Source organism: Oncorhynchus mykiss, chromosome 20, assembly GCF_013265735.2.
Source record: "Oncorhynchus mykiss isolate Arlee chromosome 20, USDA_OmykA_1.1, whole genome shotgun sequence".
Lineage (NCBI taxonomy): Eukaryota > Metazoa > Chordata > Actinopteri > Salmoniformes > Salmonidae > Oncorhynchus > Oncorhynchus mykiss.
Genome location: NC_048584.1, coordinates 8,774,725 through 8,795,286, shown reverse-complemented (window position 1 = coordinate 8,795,286; position 20,562 = coordinate 8,774,725). Strand labels below are relative to the sequence as shown.

Sequence of the window (20,562 nt, the reverse complement as noted above, 5' to 3'; positions counted from 1 at the left end):
TCGAGCCTTCTTTGTCACCCCTGTGATGTTGTCCTCCCATTTGAGGTTGTGGGAGATGGTGGTTCCCAGGTATTTGAATGACTTGGCCTTGCTGATGCCTGAAGCATCAATATCGAGGGGGAGAGACGGTGGGGGACATTTTCTGAAGTCAACCACCAACTGCACAGTTTTGACTGTGTTGAGTTCCAGGTTGTTGCTACTGCACCAGGCCAGCAGGCAGTCAATCTCTCCATGTTACTTGGACTCGTCACCGTCTGAGTTGATACCGACCAGGGTGTTGTCATCAGCAAAGTTGAATAGTTTGACAGATGTGTCATTGGAGGTGCAGTCATTGGTGTAGAGGAAGGGGGAGAGCACGCAACCCTGCGGCGCCCCTGTGCTGAGAGATAGGGAGTCTGAAAGATGTTTTCCCAGCTTAACACACACACACACACTACTGTTGCACAAAAATAGCAGGTTAAAGGGTAGAGGAGAGTGAGCAGGACATATTTCCTGCATATTTCTGTATAATCCATGCCACTTCTCTGCCAGTATCTTTATCTTTCTCCCCCCTCCCTCTCTCTCAATCCATTTCTCTCTCTCTCCCCATTCTGTCCCTCTTTCAGTCGTCTCCCCTCCCACTTCTCGCGAGAATGCTTCTCTATGAGTCTCTCTCTCCCTCCCTCTTCTCCCTCCCTCCCTCCTCTCTCCCCTCTTTCTCTCAGTCTCTCAGGCACACAGTGTCTCAGTGAAGGAGATTCACCGTAACCAGCTGTGGCTTGTTGTGATTCTCACCTCCGTCACTCTCTGCTCCCCGTAAGGAAACGTTCCTTTTTCTCCTCATCATTTCATTTATGTTTTTTTTCTCTTCCTCTAAATTCAATTTCTCCGGTGGCATTTTAAAGCTGTCAACCAGACCTGTGGAAGGTACTCTCAAGAGGCACCGAGAAACAGAGAGCGTAGGATAAGTTTTACTCCAGCTCAAAAGACACCTTTCTTTTTTTTCAGATCTCGTTCACCTTTTGATTGACAGACTTTTTACTATGGTAAACTAAAGACAGTGGTATTATAGCACAGGATTTTTTTAAACCCAAACTCAAGATACAGGATTTTTTTATTTATCTCAATTCAAATGCAAAGAATCACCACATTTCCTGAAGATTCTGTGTGGACTTTAATGGCTCTAGACATACCTGCAGTATGTGTGAAATTTGGGGAACCAGAGTGAGCTAGGTGATGGTTCATCGGGCAAACGGAAATAGATGCTACATTTTTCTGTTCAGGCTGCCAGTCTGTTTGCGGCTTACAATCAAGGTAAGGCACGCACGCACGCACACACCACACACACCTGGCACTCCAACAGGCTGCCGGGCTCTGTCAGAGCAGATAAAGAGTAGTTAATTAAATAGGCATCAGAGTGTAACTCCCAGACATTATGTCTGTCCTTTAACGTCACGTCTGCTAGTGATGTGTCTGGCTGGTGTCGCACAGGAAGACTTAGAGCGGATTACATTTGTATTGATTTATGTCAGAGTTTTGAGAGAGAGAGAGACACAGAGAGAGACAAAGAGAAAGAGAGAGAGAGAGAGAGAGAGAATCTGACTGAGGTAAAGTACAATTATAATTACATCCAGTCTGGAAAACAGTCTGCTGTTTTGTTTTTATAGTCAATTAATATTTGATCTACTAGCTAATTAGAATACATTTTGTGAAAAATGTTTGCGTCGTCCTCTGGGTATGTCATCAGAGATGGAGTATGTGGCCTGATTTGACTATCAGAAGATATCAGATGATATGTAAATTACCTCTGTTTGAACAGCTGGATTTAGGTCTGAAGGGAGACTGAAGGGAGACTGCAGATTAGAAAAAAAAGCAGGTACATGTTTATTTTTATTTTTTATAATTGTGTAGGGTTTTTCCACTTATTGTATGTTATTAATATTATTTACCACGTATAAACCAGTTATTATATTGATTTGTAGACATATAGACATCAAGGCCGACGGGTTTTATACTGTAAGTTAATATAATTGTTCACAAAACATAACAGTTATATTTATAAGCAATTTATAACCAGACCAATATAATCTATGATGATCTCCCCTAACTACGCATGTCTTATTTGATTCCTATATGCTATTATCCTGATCATAAACTCGTAGAAAAAAAACATAAAAGGGTTCTTCGTCTGGTTCCAGGTAGAACCCTTTTGGGTTCGAATAACAACCCTTTCCACAGAGGGTTCTACCTGGAACCAAAAAGGATTTTCCAATGGGGAAAGCCGAAGAACCCTTTTGGAACCCTTTTTTCTAAGAGTGCACTCAGTATTGAACCACAGTACTGTCAAAGGGCAGCTAAGGTCACAGACGTTTGTATTCCAGTCAGTCAATGCAGTTAAGTATATCGACCCACCATATTTATTGGAACATGATTGTATTTCCCAATACCTGAATAGAATTTCCTTAAGTCCGTAGAAAGAAGTTTCATGCTCCCTAAGATACGCTTCTTTTGAAAAAGTTTTACTTTGTTTCTCTTTCCTGGGGATTTGCTGTCATTTGCTGTTCATCCCTGTTGTACCCAGAGGTATCTAATTATACTCAAATTTCCAGATCTTGATTAGCAAGACCAGCAGAAGGTCTAATTCAAGATGAGACTTGACTGTTAATCAAATTGGTTGCATCTAGCAACACTTTCACCACCACTACTCCGTATGTTCTCTCTCTCTCTCCCTCTCTCTCGCTCTCTCTCTCTCTCTCTCTCTCTCTCTCTATCTCTGTCATTCTCTCTCGCTCTAATCTTTATCTTTATCTCTTCCTCTCTTCTCAAGCTCTCCGTTTTGTTCCCTGTCTTCCACTCCTCTTTCCAGCGGTGGCCACTGCATCCATGGAACCAATGGTGATCTTGGTGGAGTGATCGTTGAAGAAAATATCTATTTATTTACAGTGCCTTCAGAAATGATTCATCCCCCTCCTTTTTCCACATTTTGTTGTGTTACAGCCTAAATTTGAAATGGATTAAATTGAGATTGTGTCACTGGCCTACACACAATACCCCATGATGTCATTGTAGAAATGTTGTTTTTCAAAGTTTTTACAAATTAATTAAAAATGAAAAGCTGATATGTCTTGAGGAAATAAGTATTCAACCCCTTTATGGCAAGCCTAAATACGTTCAGGGGTAAAAATGCACTTAGGTTGCATGGAAATAGTGTTTAACATGATTTTGAATGACTACCTCATCTCTGTACCCCACGCATACAATTATCTGTAAGGTCCCTCAGTCGCGTCAACCACAAAGACCAGGTAGGTTTTCCAGCGCCTCGCAAAGAAGGGCAACTTTTAGTAGATACTGTAGGTAAAAATACATATAAGCAGAGTATTACACTTTGGATGGTGTAACAATACATCCAGCCACTACAAAGATACAGGCGTCCTTCTTAATTCAGTTGCCAGACAGGAAGGAAACCGCTCAGGGATTTCACCATGAGGCCAATGGGGACTTTAAAACAGTTACAGAGTTTAATGGCTGCGATGGAAGAAAACTGAGGATGGATCAAAACCATTGTAGTTACTCCAACAACATTGTAGTTCCTCCAAAATACTAACCTACATGACAGAATGAACTGAAGGAAGCCTGTACAGAATAAAATATATTCCAAAACATGCATCCTGTTTGAATTAAGGCACTAAAGTAAAATTGCAAAACATGTGGCAAAGAGATGTACTTTGTCCTGAATACGAAGTGTTATGTTTAGGGAAAATCCAACACAACACATGGACGCATGGAGGTAGCTGCATCATGTTATTTGTATGCTTGTCATCGGCAAGAACTAGTGAGTATTGTAGGATAAAAGGAAATTAAATAAAGCTAAGAACAGGCAAAATCCTAGAGGAAAACCGTATTCAGTCTGCTGTCCAACACACTGGGAGACAAATTCACCTTACAACGGGACAACAACCTAAAACACAAGGCCAAATATATTTTTATTTCTTTATTTATTTCACCTTTATTTAATCAGGTAGGCAAGTTGAGAACAAGTTCTCATTTGCAACTGCAACCTGGCCAAGATAAAGCAAAGCAGTTCAACACATACAACAACACAGAGTTACACATGGAGTAAACAAAAATACCGTCAATAATACAGCAGAACAATCTATAAACAGCATTTGCAAATGAGGTAGGATAAGAGGTGTAAGGCAATAAATAGGCCATGGTGGCGAAGTAATTACAATATAGATATTAAATTGGAATGGTAGGGTGTGCAGAAGATGAATGTGCAAGTAGAGATACTGGGGTGCAAAGGAGCAAGATAAATAAATAAATACAATATGGGGATGAGGTAGATTGGATAGGCTATTTACAAATGAGCTATGTACAGGTGCAGTGATCTGTGAGCTGCTCTGACAGCTGGTGCTTAAAGCTAGTGAGGCAGGTAAGACTCTCCAGCTTCAGAGATTTTTGCAGTTCATTCCAGTCATTGGGGTGGCAGGGTAGCCTAGTGGTTAGAGCATTGGACTAGTAACTGGAAGGTTGCAATTTCAAACCCCTGAACTGACAAGAATTTGTTCTTAACTGACTTGCCTAATTAAATAAAGGTAAAAAAATAAAATAAAATTGGCAGCAGAGAACTGGAAGGAGAGGTGGCCAAAGGAAGAATTGGCTTTGGGGGTGACCAATGAGATTTACCTAGTGGAGTGAGTGCTGCTATGGTGACCAGTGAGCTGAGATGAGGTGAGGCTTTACCTAGCAGAGACTTATAGATGACCAGGAGCCCGTGCGTTTGGTGACGAGTATGAAGCGAGGGCCAGCCAACGAGAGCATACAGGTCGCAGTGGTGGGTAGTATATGGGGCTTTGGTGACAAAATGGATGGCACTGTGATAGACTGCATCCAATTTGTAGAGTGTTGGATGCTATTTTGTAAATGACATCACCGAAGTCGAGGATCGGTAGGATGGTCAGTTTTACGAGGGTATGTTTGGCAGCATGAGTGACGGATGCTTTGTTGGGAAATAGGAAGACGATTCTAGATTTAATTATGGATTGGAGATGTTTAATGTGAGTCTGGTTTACTGTCTAACCAGACACGTAGGTATTTGTAGCTGTCCACATACTCTAAGTCAGAACCATCTGCTGGACAGGTGGGCAGGTGCGGGCAGCGAACGGTTGAAGAGCATGCATTTAGTTTTACTTGCATTTAAGAGCAGTTGGAGGCCACTGAAGGAGAGTTTTATGGCATTGAAGCTCATCTGGAGGTTAGTTAACTTCTTCGATATAGGGGGCGCTCTTTAAATTTTAGGATGAAAAACGTTCCCGGTTTTAAACAAGATATTTTGTCACAAAAAGATGCTCGACTATGCATATAATTGACATCTTTGTAAAAAAAACACTCTGACGTTTCCAAAACTGCAAAGATATTGTCTGTGAGTGCCACAGAACTGATGTTACAGAAAAAACCCAGATAAAAATACCATCAGGAAGGGCCATATTTTTTGAAACCGCCTCATGGCAATGACTCCTTATATGGCTGTGGAGGAGATAGGAGTCAGCTTACCTTTTCCACGTTTTCCCCAAGGTGTCTGCAGCATTGTGACGTATTTGTAGGCATATCATTGGAAGATTGACCATAAGAGAATACATTTACCAGGTGGTCGCTTGGTGTCCTCCGTCCCAATTATTGCGTAATCTCCAGCTGCAGTATTTTTCCGTTTGGCTCTGATGAGAAACCAACTGCCAGGAATGATTTTTCATCTAAAATAATTGTGAAAAACACCTTGAGGATTGATTCTAAACAACGTTTGCATGTTTCTGACGATATTATGGAGCTAATTTGGAAAAAAATTTGCCGTTGTAAGTGACTGTATTTTCGTTTTTTTTTCTTAGCCAAACGTGATGAACAAAATGGAGCTATTTCTCTTACACAAATAATATTTTGGGAAAAAATTTACATTTGCTATCTAACTGAGAGTCTCGTCATTGAAAACATCCGAAGTTCTTCCAAGCTAAATGATTTTATTTGAATGCTTTTCTTGTTTTTGTGAAAATGTTGCCTGCTGAATGCTAGGCTTAATGCTATGCTAGGCTATCAATACTCTTACACAAATGCTTGTGTAGCTTTGGTTAAAGCATATTTTGAAAATCTGAGATGACAGTGTTGTTAACAAAAGGCTAAGCTTGTGTTTCAATATATTTATTTCATTTAATTTGCGATTTTCATGAATAGGAAACGTTGCGTTATGGTAATGAGCTTGAGGCTATGATTACGCTCCCGGATACGGGATTGCTCGACGCTAGAGGTTAAAGCCTTTAGCCATACCCTTATCCTACTTCTCCTCTGTTCCTCTGGTGATGTAGAGGTTAATCCAGGACCTGCAGTGCCTAGCTTCACTCCTACTCCCCAGGTGCTCTCATTTGTTGACTTCTGTAACCGTAAAAGCCATGGTTTCATGCATGTTAACATTAGAAGCTTACTCCCTGAGTTTGCTTTATTCACTGCTTTAGCACATTCTGCCAACCCGGATGTCTTAGCCGTGTCTGAATTCTGGCTTAGGAAAACCACCAAAAACCCTGAAATTTCCATCCCTAACTATAACCTTTTTCCCCAAGATCGAACTTTCTCAACAAAGGCAAACAGAAAAATACTGCAGCTGGAGATTACGCAATAATTGCGACGGAGGACACCAAGCGACCACCTGGTAGATGTAGTATCTTATGGTCAATCTTCCAATGATATGCCTACAAATGCGTCACAATGCTGCAGACACCTTGGGGAAAACGTGGAAAAGGTAAGCTGACTCCTAGCTCCTCCACAGCCATATAAGGAGTCATTGGAATGAGGCGGTTTCAAAAAATGCGGCACTTCCTGATTGGATTTTTATCTGGGTTTCGCCTGTAACATCAGTTCTGTGGCACTCACAGGCAATATCTTTGCAGTTTTGGAAACGTCAGAGTGTTTTCTTTCCAAAGCTGTCAATTATATGCATAGTCGAGCATCTTTTCGTGAAAAAATATCTTGTTTAAAACGGGAACGTTTTTCATCCAAAAATTAAAAGAGCGCCCCCTATATCGAAGAAGTTAAGAACTGGCCGTCTAGCACGTTCGGAACAAAGAGTAAAAGGAGCAGGTTTCTGGGCACGATAGCATAGATTCAAGGCATAATGTACAGACAAAGGTATGGTAGGAAGAGAGTACATTGGAGGTAAACCTAGGCATTGAGTAATTATGAGAGAGATATAGTCTCTAGAGACGTTTAAACCAGGTGATGTTATCGCATATGTGGGAGGTGGAACAACATGGTTGGTTAAGGCATTTTGAGCAGGGCTAGAGGCTCTACAGTGAAATAAGACAGTAATCACTAACCAGGACAGTAACGGACAAGGCATATTGATATTAGGGAGAGGCATGCGCAGCCAAGTGAATCTTATGGGTCCAGTGAGTGGTTGGGTTGGCTGGGGACATGGCGATTCAGACAGCAGGCCGGGGCTAGCAAGCTAGCAGTTAGCAGGCCGGGCCTAGCAAGTTAGCAGAAGGGCCTTAGAGGGACGTCGCGATGGGGGAAAGTCTGTTCTTCTCTCTTCGTGAGGTGACGTCGCTAGACCAGTCGTGGAATTAGTAGGGTTCCAAGTAGCAGAGAGGTCCATGTCCAATTGAAAAAATGGGTATAGTGGTCCAAGAAACTGGTCGATGGATCAGCTAACAGTCCAATATGCTCTAGAAAGCTAGCAGGCCACGATTAGTGGGCCTTCAGAGGACGTCGCGCCTGAGGAGCCTGTTGGAATCCTCGGGCAGATTATGTCGGTATTCCATTCGTGAAGGATCGGCGGGGTTCCATGCCCCGTACCGGCAGTAGAAGGGGTATAGTGGCAGTAGAAGCAGTAGAAGGGGTACAACTCCAGTGTATAGCCCATGCTATGCACTGGAGTTGCTTACCAAGAAAACATTGAATGTTTCTGAATGGCCTGGTTAAAGTTGAACAACAACCAATTTGGCCGAGCTTGAAGAATAAAACACAAATAATGTGCAGATATTGTACAATCCAGGTGTGCAAAGCTCTTAGAGACTTACCCAAAGATATTCATAGCTGTAATTGCTGCCAAAGGTGATTCTAACATGTATTGTGAATAAATGTGAATACTTACGTAAATTAAATATTTATTTATTTCATGTTTTCACTTTTTTCTTATGGCGTATTGTGTGTCGATGGGTGAGATTATTATTTATTTAATAAATTTTGAATTTAGGCTGTAAAACAACAAAATGTTGAATAAGATAAGGGTTATGAATACATTCTGAAGGTACTGTATTTCCCATTACTTTCTTCCCATAACCTAAAATCACCATAATATACATGGAACATAACTGTTGTTGCTGCAGAAATGCAAATTATAGATATAATTGAATAATAATGATTGATAACACTTCCCTTGCTTATCTCTCTCTGCTCTCCCATGCCCTGCTCCCCCTCCATAGCGATGACCACTGTATCCATGAAACCCCTGCTGGTCCTGGTGGAGCGGATCCCCAACGCCACCGACCCACCTTTTGACTCTGCCCCTTCCTCTCCCGAAAACACAGCCGCCACCTTCACCATAGGCTGTATACTCTCCCTCATGTGTCTGGTCGGCGTTTCCGGAAACATCTACACCCTCGTGGTCATGTGTCACTCCATGCGTTCCGCAGCGTCCATGTATATTTACATCATCAACCTAGCCTTGGCGGATTTGCTCTATCTGTTGACCATCCCGTTCGTTGTCTGCACGTACTTCCTGAAAGGTTGGTATTTTGGCGATGCTGGGTGCAGAATTCTGATCAGTATGGATTTCCTGACGATGCATGCCAGCATTTTTACGCTGACCATCATGAGCACGGAGAGGTACTTTGCCGTGCTGAAACCGCTGGACACAGTCAAACGGTCCAAGAGCTACCGCAAAGCCATTGCGGTGCTTGTATGGGTGGCTTCCCTGGTTCTTACTTTACCCATGATCCTCAGGATTCAGATGATGATGGTAGGTAGCAAGGCCATGTGCCAGCCGACCATCTCTCCACTGTCCTATAAGGTGTACATCACTTTCCTGTTCTGTACCAGCATCGTGGCTCCGGGGATGATCATCGGCTTTCTATACATCGGGCTGGCTCGCACCTACTGGATCTCTCAGACAGAAACCTTCAAACAAACCAAGAAACTACCAAACCAGAAGGTCAGTCAATCAAACTAACTATCTCTCTGCCTATCCATCATTTAGATATGTCAAAGGAATATCCTTTGGTAAAACAAGTGAATGTGATTGATTGCTGTAATCTTGTAAATCCCTGTCCAACAGCTCCTCTATCTGAGCTAGTTTTAACTCCATCTTGTATTTTTCTATTCTCCAGGTCCTCTACCTGATCTTTACCATCGTCCTGCTGTTCTGGGCCTGTTTCCTGCCCTTCTGGATCTGGCAGCTCCTGGGTCAGTTCCACCCCTCCATCGACCTCTCCACCAAGGCAAAGCGCAACATCAACTATCTGACCACCTGCCTCACCTACTCCAACAGCTGCATCAACCCTTTCCTCTACACGCTGCTCACCAAGAACTACAAGGAGTACCTGCGGAAGCGCCAACGTACCTGCACCGCGGGCAGCTACTTCAACCGGAGGAACCGGTTCCAGCGCTCGCCCAGGAGGTCGCTGTCGTCTAGCAGCCAGCAGTGCACGGAGAGTTTCGTGCTCACACACACGCCGTCACAGCGCACCATGCACAACAACAGCCTGTGAGGTAGGAGAAGAGGTTCTGGTCTTGGTCTTATTGGGGCATTATCTCCACAGGTCTGCTCAATTATAGAAATGAAAAACAGTGAACCCATTTATAGTGATGTAATGTATGTCTGATGGGGTGAAAGAGGTGTGTTGTTGTGTGTAACTACGCCGAGGTCAGCCTGTGAGATAGGTCTAGTAAACAGACTATGACATAGGAGGTCCATGCATAGTTTGGGCAATTCCCCTGATGTTATCGCACATCTCTCCAAACATATTCGTTCCCATGGGAACTCCTTGTGCTTTACTGTAATGTAGACTACATCACGACCGGTTGGAGGGAAGGCTGGTGTTTTTTGATTGGTTTGGCATGTGAATGCATAGTTTGTTTTAGTCTGTTTTTAGTCTAATCTATGTCTTCGTATTGTTTGATTTAGCGTTTGGATTCAAGTTTTTATCCACATCACGGTTAGCCCTTGTGGCTGGGACTGCTCGAACCTGACCTGAGCTTGGATCCTATTGGCTAGCAGACTAGCAGTGCTAGCCTACCTGGGTGTTTATACATGGCTGGGCCCAAATGTGACAGGTGCAAGATGATTCCCATGCAAGAGGAAAGAAATGGGGGGAACTGATCAATGGACGGGGGTTTATCTGCCCTATATGCATCACCATCATGCAGCTTCAGGAAGAGATTCTCCTGTTGTTAGCTCAGCTGCGGTATAAGCAGGACCTGCTATCAAACTTCACCGACAAAGCTGCATCCCAGGAGAATTGCATCTCGGTCTTGAGTGCCTCCTCCAGTCAGGGTGCGATGAGTCGAGCGCCGATCACTAGCCAGGCATAGGAGGTCCTGGAGGGTGGATGTCTGGCTGGTCTACATCTATCCTGGAAGATCAGATTGGGCTATCAAACAGTTTTGCCCCAGTTTTGCGGCAGACCTACCGGCTCTGGGAATCGGCTCTGTTCCTGGGAATTGACTAACGGCTGGCAGCCGGCCAGTAGCTACAACTCCTGTCCATACCACCAGCCTACCACACCTCCTGACGCCATCCAATGCTGCTGGTGCAGTTAGACTAGCTTGGTTTGAGTCCGTTCTGGTCAATAACTCTAATATTGGCACCATCGTCACACATATTCCAGATTTTGTTGTGTTACAGCCTGAATTCAAAATTAATTCATCAAAAATAACAAAAACTCACCCATATACACACAATATCCTTAAATGACAAAGTGAAAACATGTTTTTAGAAATGTTTACACACTTATTGAAAATGAAATATAGAAATATCCAATTTACATAAGTATTCAATCCCTTGATTCAATACATGTTGTAATCTCCTTTAGCAGCGATTACAGCTGGGAGTATTTCTGGTCTCTAAGAGCTTTGCAAATCCTAGATTGTATAATATTTGCCCAAAATTATTTTGAAAATTGTTTAAACTCTGTCAGATTGGTTTTCGATCATTGCTAGACAACCGTTTTCCAGTCTTGCAATATATTTTCAAGCAGATTTAAGTCAAAACTGTAACTCTGCCACTCAGGATCATTCAGTCTCCTTGATAAGCAACTCCAGGGTAGATGTTGAATTAATCTCCCAGTGACTGAACCAGGCTTTCCCCTAGGAGTTTGCCTGTGCTTAGCTCCAGGTTTCTTTTTTATCCTGAAAAACTTCTGATTCCTTAATGATTACAAGCATACATATCCACACTATGCTTGAAAATATGGAGAGTGGCACTCAGTAATGTGTTATATTGGATTTTCCCCAAACATAATTCTTTGTGTTCAGGAGTGCCTTGTAGCAAACAGGATGCATGTTTTGGAATATTTGTATTCTGTACAGGTTTCCTTCCTTTTACTCAATTAGGTTAGTATTGTGGATTAAGTACAATGTTGTTGATCCATCCTCAGTTTTCTCCTATCACACCCATTAAGCTCTGTAACTGTTTTAAAGTCACCATCATTGGCCTCGTGTTGAAATCCCTGAGTGGTTTCCTTCTTCTCTGGCAACTGAGTTAGGAAGGATGTCTGTATCTTTGTAGTAACTGGGTGTATTGATACACCAAATGGTAATTATTAACTTCACCATGCTCAAAGAGATATTCAATGTCTGCATTTTTGCTACCCATATACCATTAGGTTACATTCTTTTCGAGACATTGGACAATCTTCCTGGTCTTCCTTCTTATATCCAACACTTAATTAGGCTTGCCATAACAAAGAAGTTGAATACTTATTGACGCAAGCCAGTTCAGCTTTTAATTTTTTATTAATTTGTAAAAATTTAGAAAAACATAATTCCACTTTGATATTATGGGGGATTGTGTGTAGACCAGTGACAAAAAACATCTACATTTAATCCATTTCAATTCAGGTTGTAACACAACAAAATGTGGAAAAAGTCAAGGGGTTTGAATACTTTCTGAAGGCACTGTAGATGTGGCCTTGTGCCAAAATACACTTTTGTTTGTAGCGGGGATTTACTGCCAGCCTGCTGCACTGATGGATGTATTTGATACTATTTCTGAATATTTCAAACCTTTTCTGTCATCTGAAGGACTTATTTCAGGAGAATTTAACCTGGATTTGCTTACCCCGGCCTCTGATGATTTGAAGAATATTTGTCTTGACTTTAACCTGACTCAACTAATCTCCAAAACTACATGCATTCATGTAAGAAACCCAGCAAACTCCTCGCTGATTGACAACACTTTGAAAAATAGCCCCTACAAGTACTTATTGAGGGTTGTCTTTGCTAATGTCATCAGTGATCACTGTCCTATTGCATGTATTAAAGATACCCAACAGAAAAACATTAATCCTTGTATAATTGTTTGTTTTTATTATCCCCAGGAGTTTCATGATATGTATTGCTTGTAGCTTACCTCTATCTTTTTTTATTTTATTCAACTAGGCAAGTCAATTAAGAACAAATTCTTATTTACAATGACGACCTACCAAGAGGCGAAAGGTGCTGGGATAAAAAAAAAATGACAGGAAAAACACCACAACACGACATAAAGAGAGACCTAAGACAACAACACAGCATGGTAGCAATGCAACAACAACACGTTAGCAACACAACATGGCAGCAACACAACATGGTAGCAGCACAACATTTTTACAAACATTGTTAGGCACAGACAACAGCACGAAGGGCAAAAAGGTAGAGACAACACTACAGTGGCAAGAACAAGTATGTGAACCCTTTGGAATTCAATTTGATCTGATCTTCATCTAAGTCACAACAATAGACATAACACACAAACAATTATACGTTTTCATGTTCTTATTGAACACACAGTGTAAACATTCACAGTGCAGGGTGGGGAAAGTATGTGAACACTTGGATTTAATAACTGGTTGACCCTCCTATGGCAGCAATAACCTCAACCAAATGTTTTCTGTAGTTGCAGATCAGACCTGCACAACTGTCAATAAGGATTTTGGACCATTCCACTTAACAAAACTGTTTCAGTTCAGCAATATTCTTGGGATGTCTGGTGTGAACCGTTCTCTTGAGGTCCTGCCACAGCATCTCAATTAGTATGAGGTCAGGACTCTGATTGGGTCACCCCAGAAGGCATATTTTCTTCTGTTGAAGCCATTCTGTTGTTGATTTACTTCTGTGTTTTGGGTCGTTGTCCTGTTGCATCACTCAACTTATGTTGTGCTTCAATTGGCAGACATTTTTCATTCTCCTGCAAAATGTCTTGATAAACTTGGGAATTTGTTTTTCCATTGATGATAGAAAGCTGTCCAGGTCCTGAGGCAGCAAAGCATCCCCAAACAATGATGCTCCATACATTACAGTTGGAATAAGTTTTTGATGTTGATGTGCTGTATCTTTTTTCTCTCCATTTTTTGTTCCTTGCAAACAACTCAACTGTAGCTTCATCTGTCCACAGAATATTTTGCCAGTAGCGCTGTGGAAAATCCAGGTGCATTTTTGCACATTTCAGATGTTTTGGACAGCAGTGGCTTCTTCCGTGGTGTACTCCCATGAACACCATTCTTGTTTAGTGTTTTACATATCATAAACTCATCAACAGAGATGTTAGCATGTTCCAGAGATTTCTACAAGTCTTTAGCTGACACTCTAGGATTCTTCTTAACCTCATTGAGCATTCTGCGCTGTGCTCTTGCAGTCATCTTTCCCTTATGGGCACTCCTAGGGAGAGTAGCAACAGTGCTGAACTTTCTCCATTTATAGACAATTTGTCTTAACGTGGACTGATGAAAATCAAAACTTTGAGAGATACTTTTGTAACCCTTTCCAGCTTTATGAAAGTCAACAATTCTTAATCTTAGATCTTCTGAGATCTCTTTTGTTCGAGGCATGGTTCACATCAGGCAATGCTTCTTGTGAATAGTCAACTTACATTTTGTGAGTGTTTTTTTATAGGGCTAGGCATCTCTAACCAACATTTCTGATCTTGTCTCATTGATTGGACTCCAGGTTATTTTAATGTAGTTTGAGTGTTTTTTTAGTATAAGACTGTATCATCTGCATATGAATGGATAAGAGCGCTTCCTACTGCCTGAGCTATGTTGCTGATGTAAATTGAGAAGAGTGTAGGGCCTAGGATCGAGTCTTGGGGTACTCCCTTGGATGACAGGAAGTGGATGAGACATCAGATGTTCTGGCTTTACACACTGCACTCTATGAGAGAGGATGTTAGCAAACCAGGCCAAACACCCATCAGAGACACCAATACTCCTTAGCCCACCCACCAGAATGAAATGGTCTACCATATCAAAAGCTTTTGCCAAGTCAATAACAGCACAACATTGCTTAGAATAAAGGGCAGTGGTGATGTCATTTAGGACCTTTAAGGTTGCAGTGACACATCCATAACCTGAGCGGAAACCAGATTGCATATCAGAGAGATTACTTTAGACATCAATAAAGCCAGTCAGTTGCTTATTGACAAGTTTTTCCAACACTTTTGATAAACAGAGAAATATATATATTGGCCTATAACAGTTAGGATCCGCTTGATCTCCCCTTTTAAATAAAGGATGCACCGTGGATGCCTTCCAAGCACTGGGAACCTCCCAGAGAGGAAATATGGGTTAAAAGTGTGAGAGATCGGCCTTGGCAATGATACAGTGGATCAGTGGATCCCCGATTCAGGAAGCTAGGTGTATGTCACAAGTCATGACTTCACAGGAGAGCCATTTGAACATAAAACATTTTTAATTATCAAAATGCCTTTTTTTGGCAGAAATGCCTTCTCAAACATGTGAACTTTCATGTGCCTTAATAACAAACTTGTATGCATCTGCAAATACGAATAAAACTGTTAAATTACGAGCCGTGTTGGTTAAGCCACAGAAAAAGCCAGCAACCTTCCCACTAGCCATGATTGGCTGAGATAATGAGTGGGCTGGACATGCTGAGAGAGGAGTTTGGATTGGTCTGCCATATAGAGGGCTTCTGTCTATTTGAGCTGGTCAGTCTGTGTTGGTAATCCTGTCGACCGCGGCTTTTTAAAATGCATTGTGTCGTGGAGCTGCAAAAGTGTTGCTCTCCACTTTCTGGAGGATCAAGTTTTGAAATCAATGGAATTAGAGTATGATAGCTAAAGAGAAGGAGAAAACACCTGTCTCCGGATTACATCTTCTAAGTAAGGGCAACCGTGGCATGGCATTCGTGACAGGGAGATGCGTCCATCATGCATATTGATGTATATAGGAAAGATAATCTAAAGTTAGCTAGCTCCATTTTCAGATATTACACGTTTCAAATTTTTACAGAAAGTGGTTTCATTTCAAGCTCAAGTGTACTGTTAGCTAGCTAGCCGTTTGCTCTGGGAGATGACATGATTTGGGACTGTTTTCATTGTTGTTTAACTAGCTAATGTTAGCTGGCTGGCTTGTTAGCTAACGTTACATGACGTGTGTGATCTTAAACGTTGATTGCCTAGCTAGGTTCATTGTTTACCTAGCTAGATAGCTGCATGTCTTTAGCTAAACTGTACTGTTAGCTAGCTAGCTAACATTAGCTGGCTGGCTCCATAGCTGACGTTATTATTCGTATCCCAGAGCCATTTGCTTTTCTAGTTAGAGCCTAATGTTAGCTATCTAACATTGAACCTAATTCCCAGCAAACAACACAATGTTTTACTGATGGCCTCTCTTTCAGCGCAAACGGTGCTGAAATACTTGACCACATGCGGGCTATTGCTTCAAATCCTATTATAACAATTGGATGACTTTGGGTGTTTCAGAAAGCAACAATGTGATGCGTTCAATTGCATTAGCCTACTTTATTCCAATATTTTTGTCATTCAGTGATACTCATTCCCTTAGAAATTTGTCATGGGGCTCCCGAGTGGCGCAGCGGTCTAAGGCACTGAGTCTCAGTGCTAGAGGCATCACTACAGACCCTGGTTCAATTTCAGGCTGTATCACCACTGGCTGTGATTGGGAGTCCCATAGGGCGGCGAGCAATTGTCCCACCATCGTCTGGGTTTGGCCGGGGTGGGCCATCATTGTAAATAAGAATTTGTTCTTAACTTCACTAGGGTAGGGACCAGTATTTGGAAGTTTGGATGAAAAGCATGCCCAAAGTAAACTGCCTGCTACTCAGGCCCAGAAGCTAGAATATGCATATCATTTGGATAGAAAACACTCAATTTTCCAAAACTGCTAAAATAATGTCTGTGAGTATAGCAGAACTGATTTGGCAGGCGAAACCCCGAGCACAATCCATCCAGGAAGTAGGATTTTTTTTATTTTTGTAGTTTTCTATTGAATGCCTTTACAGTATCCATTGACTAAGGACTCAAATTGCACTTCCCATGCCTTCTACTAGATGTCAACAGTCTTTAGAAATTGTTTCAGGCTTGTTTTCTGAAAAATTAGGGAGTAAGACCAGTCTGAATGACTGGACCCTACAGTGTCATAGAGCTTTTTCATGCGCCCGACCCGAGAGCGAACCTTTCTTGTTTACCTTTTACATTGACGACGTTGAAATATTATCGATTATTTAGGCTAAAAACAACCTTAGGTATGACTATAAACATATTTTGACATGTTTCTACAAACTTTTTTGGATTAACAAGACGTTAATCTTCAAACCTATGTACAACATTTGTATGTTTTAGGAATTTTTAGAATGAGTATTTCTGTTTTTGAACTTGGCGCTCTGCATGGATGTTGGCCAGGTGGGACGTCCCACGTACCCTAGTGAGGTTAACGGACTTGCCTAGTTAAATAAAGGTTAAATAAAATGAAAATCCAGATGTAGTTAGAAAACAGTGTATGTGGTGGGTTATGCAAAGTGATGGGTGAAGTGAGAGGCTGTAAAGGAGTACGTAACTGTCTGCAGGGAAGTCAGGCGAGCAGAAATGGTTAGCAAACGGAGCCCTTTATTGAGGCGAACAAAACACGGGACTCAGAAAACACACACGGGTTACAATAACCTGGCGTAAACCAGCCTGGAGTACACATACATTTACACGTAACAATTCCACACACAGACATGGTGGGAAACAGAGGGTTATATGCAAGACGAGTAATGAGGGAATGCAAACCAGGTGTGCCGGAAAACAAGAAAAAACAAATGGAAAATGAAAGGTGGATCGGCGATGGCTAGAAGACCGGTGAAGTCGACCGCCAAACACCGCCCGAGCAAGGAAAGGGACCGACCTCGTCGTGAAGAAAAAATAAAAAATAAATAAATATGGGGATGAGGTAGTTGCATGGGCTGTTTACAGATGGGCTATGTACAGGTGAAATGATCTGTGAGCTGCTCTGACAGCTGATGCTTAAAGTTAGTGAGGGAGATATGAGTCTCCAGCTCCAGTGATTTTTGCAATTCGTTCCAGTCATTGGCAGCAGAGAACTGGAAGGAAAAGCGGCCAAACGAGGAATTGACTTTGGGGGTGACCAGTGAAATATACCTGCTGGAGCGCGTGCTACGGGTGGGTGTCGCTATGGTGACCAGTGAGCTGAGATAAGACGGGGCTTTACCTAGCAAAGACTTATAGATACTCTGGAGCCAGTGGGTTTGGCAACAAATATGAAGTGAGGGCCAGCCAACGAGAGCATACAGGTCGCAGTGGTGGGTAGTATATGGGGCTTTGGTGACAAAACGGATGGCACTGTGATTGACTGCATCCAACTTGCTGAGTAGAGTGTTGTTGACTATTTTGTAAATGACATCGCAGAAGTCAAGGATTGGTAGGATAGTCAGTTTTACGAGGGTATGTTTGGCAGCATGAGTGAAGGATGCTTTGTTGTGAAATAGGAAGCAGATTTCATTTTGGATTGGAGATGCTTATTGTGAGTCTGGAAGGAGAGTTTACAGTCTAACCAGACACCTAGGTATTTGTAGTTGTCCACATATTCTAAGTCAGAACCGTCCAGAGTAGTGATGCTGGATGGGTGGGGAGGTGAGGGCAGCGAACGGTTGAAGAGCATGCATTTAGTTTTACTTGCATTTAAGAGCAGTTGGAGGCCACGGAAGGAGACTTGTATGGCATTGAAGCTCGCCTGGAGGTTTGTTAACACAGTGTCCAAAGAAGAGCAAGAACTACAGTATATAGAATGGTGTCATCTGTGTAGAGGTGGATCAGAGAATCACAAGCAGCAAGAGCGACATCATTGATGTGAAACAAAAAATATATACTTTTTTTGTGTGCATGCGGGACAGACGAAAAGCAATTCTTAGATTATTGCTCTAAATTCAATCACCTTTTTCTTCTTCATTCTCCTCATTCCGTTCATTCAAATTAAATTGTAATACATTTAGTCTCCGGCGCAACAACTCCAAATCGCTTTTGCATGTGCTCCAAAGGGATAACTTGAAACAACATGAAAATGGTTCATTAAATAATCGAAAGGAAAAATTTGACTATTTAGTCTAGTGGATATAAGTATTTTTGGCATATCATGTGAAATAGGTGAAATGTTGCATGACAAACAGGTGCTGTTAGATTACAGTATAATTTTTCTGCCCGTTTGGAACAGTGTAAACAACACTAAATAAATTAGAAGTAATACCAGCGAGTCTGGTCTAATGAAACAAAATTGTAAAGCTTTTAATATAACATAACAAATTTCTTTATCCAACATTTTGCGGCTTGGTGATCACAGAATCAATAGGATATTAAACAAACACTCAAATAGACAACAGAAGCAGGACCCCAAGCGTAGGGCTGAGTGACTCACTAATTCCTGGCTTTCGTTCAAAAAAAGTTATATTATAATGCAGGGTTACAGACACATTCTTTCTGATTGTCTTCATCATATACAGTTTCTCTCCTCTTGGTACAATATATATTTGTAAGGGTCGATGCAATTTTTTTGTTAGAGCAAATCAGGTCTGTGATATTGATTTACAAATGTACAACTTTAGAGGACTTAAGCCTCGAATTTATTGCAAGTTTGCCACTTTAAAATAGGACTAAACTCTGACCGCAGCATCTATCGGTCGTCTAAACTTGTGCCACAAATTGGGGGATTTTTATCACACCTAGCCACGCTGTTAGACTATCCTTTTGTAAATTAATGGAGGTGTGAATGTTGAAATTAATGTATTATTTTGTTGGGTAAAGGGTCTCGGAGCTCTCGCAACTAAAACATTTATTAAGAGGTGGCTTCTATCATCAATACAATCATTTATTCAGAAGATTAAACCCATAGGTCTTAGCCCTGCAGCAAATTAAATTTGATTACCAGGTTCAGGTTATAATAATCCATGCCTTCTGGGAATTGTATCCAAAAGTTATAGACGGTGTTAAAAATGTGGCTGTCAGAAGTATTACAATGGAAATGAACTTTGAATCCGTCTGTCTGCATATTTCAAGACATGACATATAGGGATGCAATGAGATACCCTATTGGTTGGATGATACTTTTCTCATCAGTCATCTAAAAAAAAAAGCGTATACTTAAAAACTGAAAATCAATCCAATGTCAGCTTTATCATCCAAATGTTGAAAGTGCGTGGGTGATGGAGAGACACAAAATTATACAGTTTGGGGCCTTGTGCCCTGTGTAGCTCAGTATGTAGAGCATGGTGCTTACAAGGCCAGGATTGTGGGTTCAATTCCCACAGGGTAGCAGTATGAAAATGTATGCATTTAAGGTAGTAAGTAGCTCTGGATAAGAGTATCTGCTAAATGACTAAAATGTATATGTAATGTGGCAGAGAGTGAGGTGTGGGTCTGGGAAGGTGTGATGTAGTTGTCATTTGTATGTGAATGTTTTGTGTTGTCTAAAAAAAACAGAAAAAAATCTTACAATTTTACAAAGAAAGGACAAATGACAAGCTTGCAACACACATCTGATTATTCATTATGAAGAAGATGTATTTGATTTATTTTGTTTCCATTCTTCATTGTAACCACAATGTCACAGATAATTGAACATATACACAGACACACACACACACAACATGAGCAGATTAACCTGGTCAAAGCATTTCTTTAATGCAATGATTTATTTTGATCCAAAGCCACGAATGACTGAGTCACTCAGCTTTATGCTGACAAATATAGCTTTATGCTGCAAAATAACCTACTAAATAGGCCAAGTCAAAACAAATATGTTAAATTGCCTAAATGAACTAGTACATTTCATAAATAAAATAAATAAATTAAGTAACTCAGGTCTTCAAATTATGGGCAACTTTTTTCCCCTCCCTATCCTCGCTGGACTCTCTTTCTTTCAGTGTCTTCTTCACAACAGCAGAGAATGTTTCAGAAACTCACTTTATTTAAAGGGGGTATCACTCTTTCACACTGTGTTAAATAAAGCCAGGTTGTTATTCATGATGATTTATTTATGTTTTTAGAGGGAGAGAAACCAAAAGCCCACCGTGCCTATTTTTCGAAAACGTCAG

The 20,562-nt window shown here is 41.3% G+C and overlaps 1 protein-coding gene across 3 annotated transcripts in view; it reads left to right on the top strand.

Moving 5' to 3' along the window:
• The first annotated feature begins 695 nt into the window (after positions 1–695).
• LOC110498925 (urotensin-2 receptor) overlaps positions 696–20,562 on the top strand; it is a 75,384-nt gene continuing 55,517 nt past the window's right edge. Inside the window, exons 1-5 of one of the 3 annotated variants that reach the window (XM_021575647.2) lie at positions 696–1,293; positions 1,799–1,855; positions 8,448–9,175; positions 9,351–9,426; positions 9,512–9,732. In XM_021575647.2, coding sequence (XP_021431322.1) covers positions 1,242–1,293; positions 1,799–1,855; positions 8,448–9,175; positions 9,351–9,426; positions 9,512–9,732 — 1,134 coding nt within the window. In that variant the 5' untranslated portion in view covers positions 696–1,241. Of the gene's footprint in view, positions 1,294–1,798; positions 1,856–8,447; positions 9,176–9,350; positions 9,733–20,562 lie in introns of all 3 variants that reach the window. The other 2 variants (XM_021575645.2, XM_021575649.2) reach the window with 2 other exon arrangements.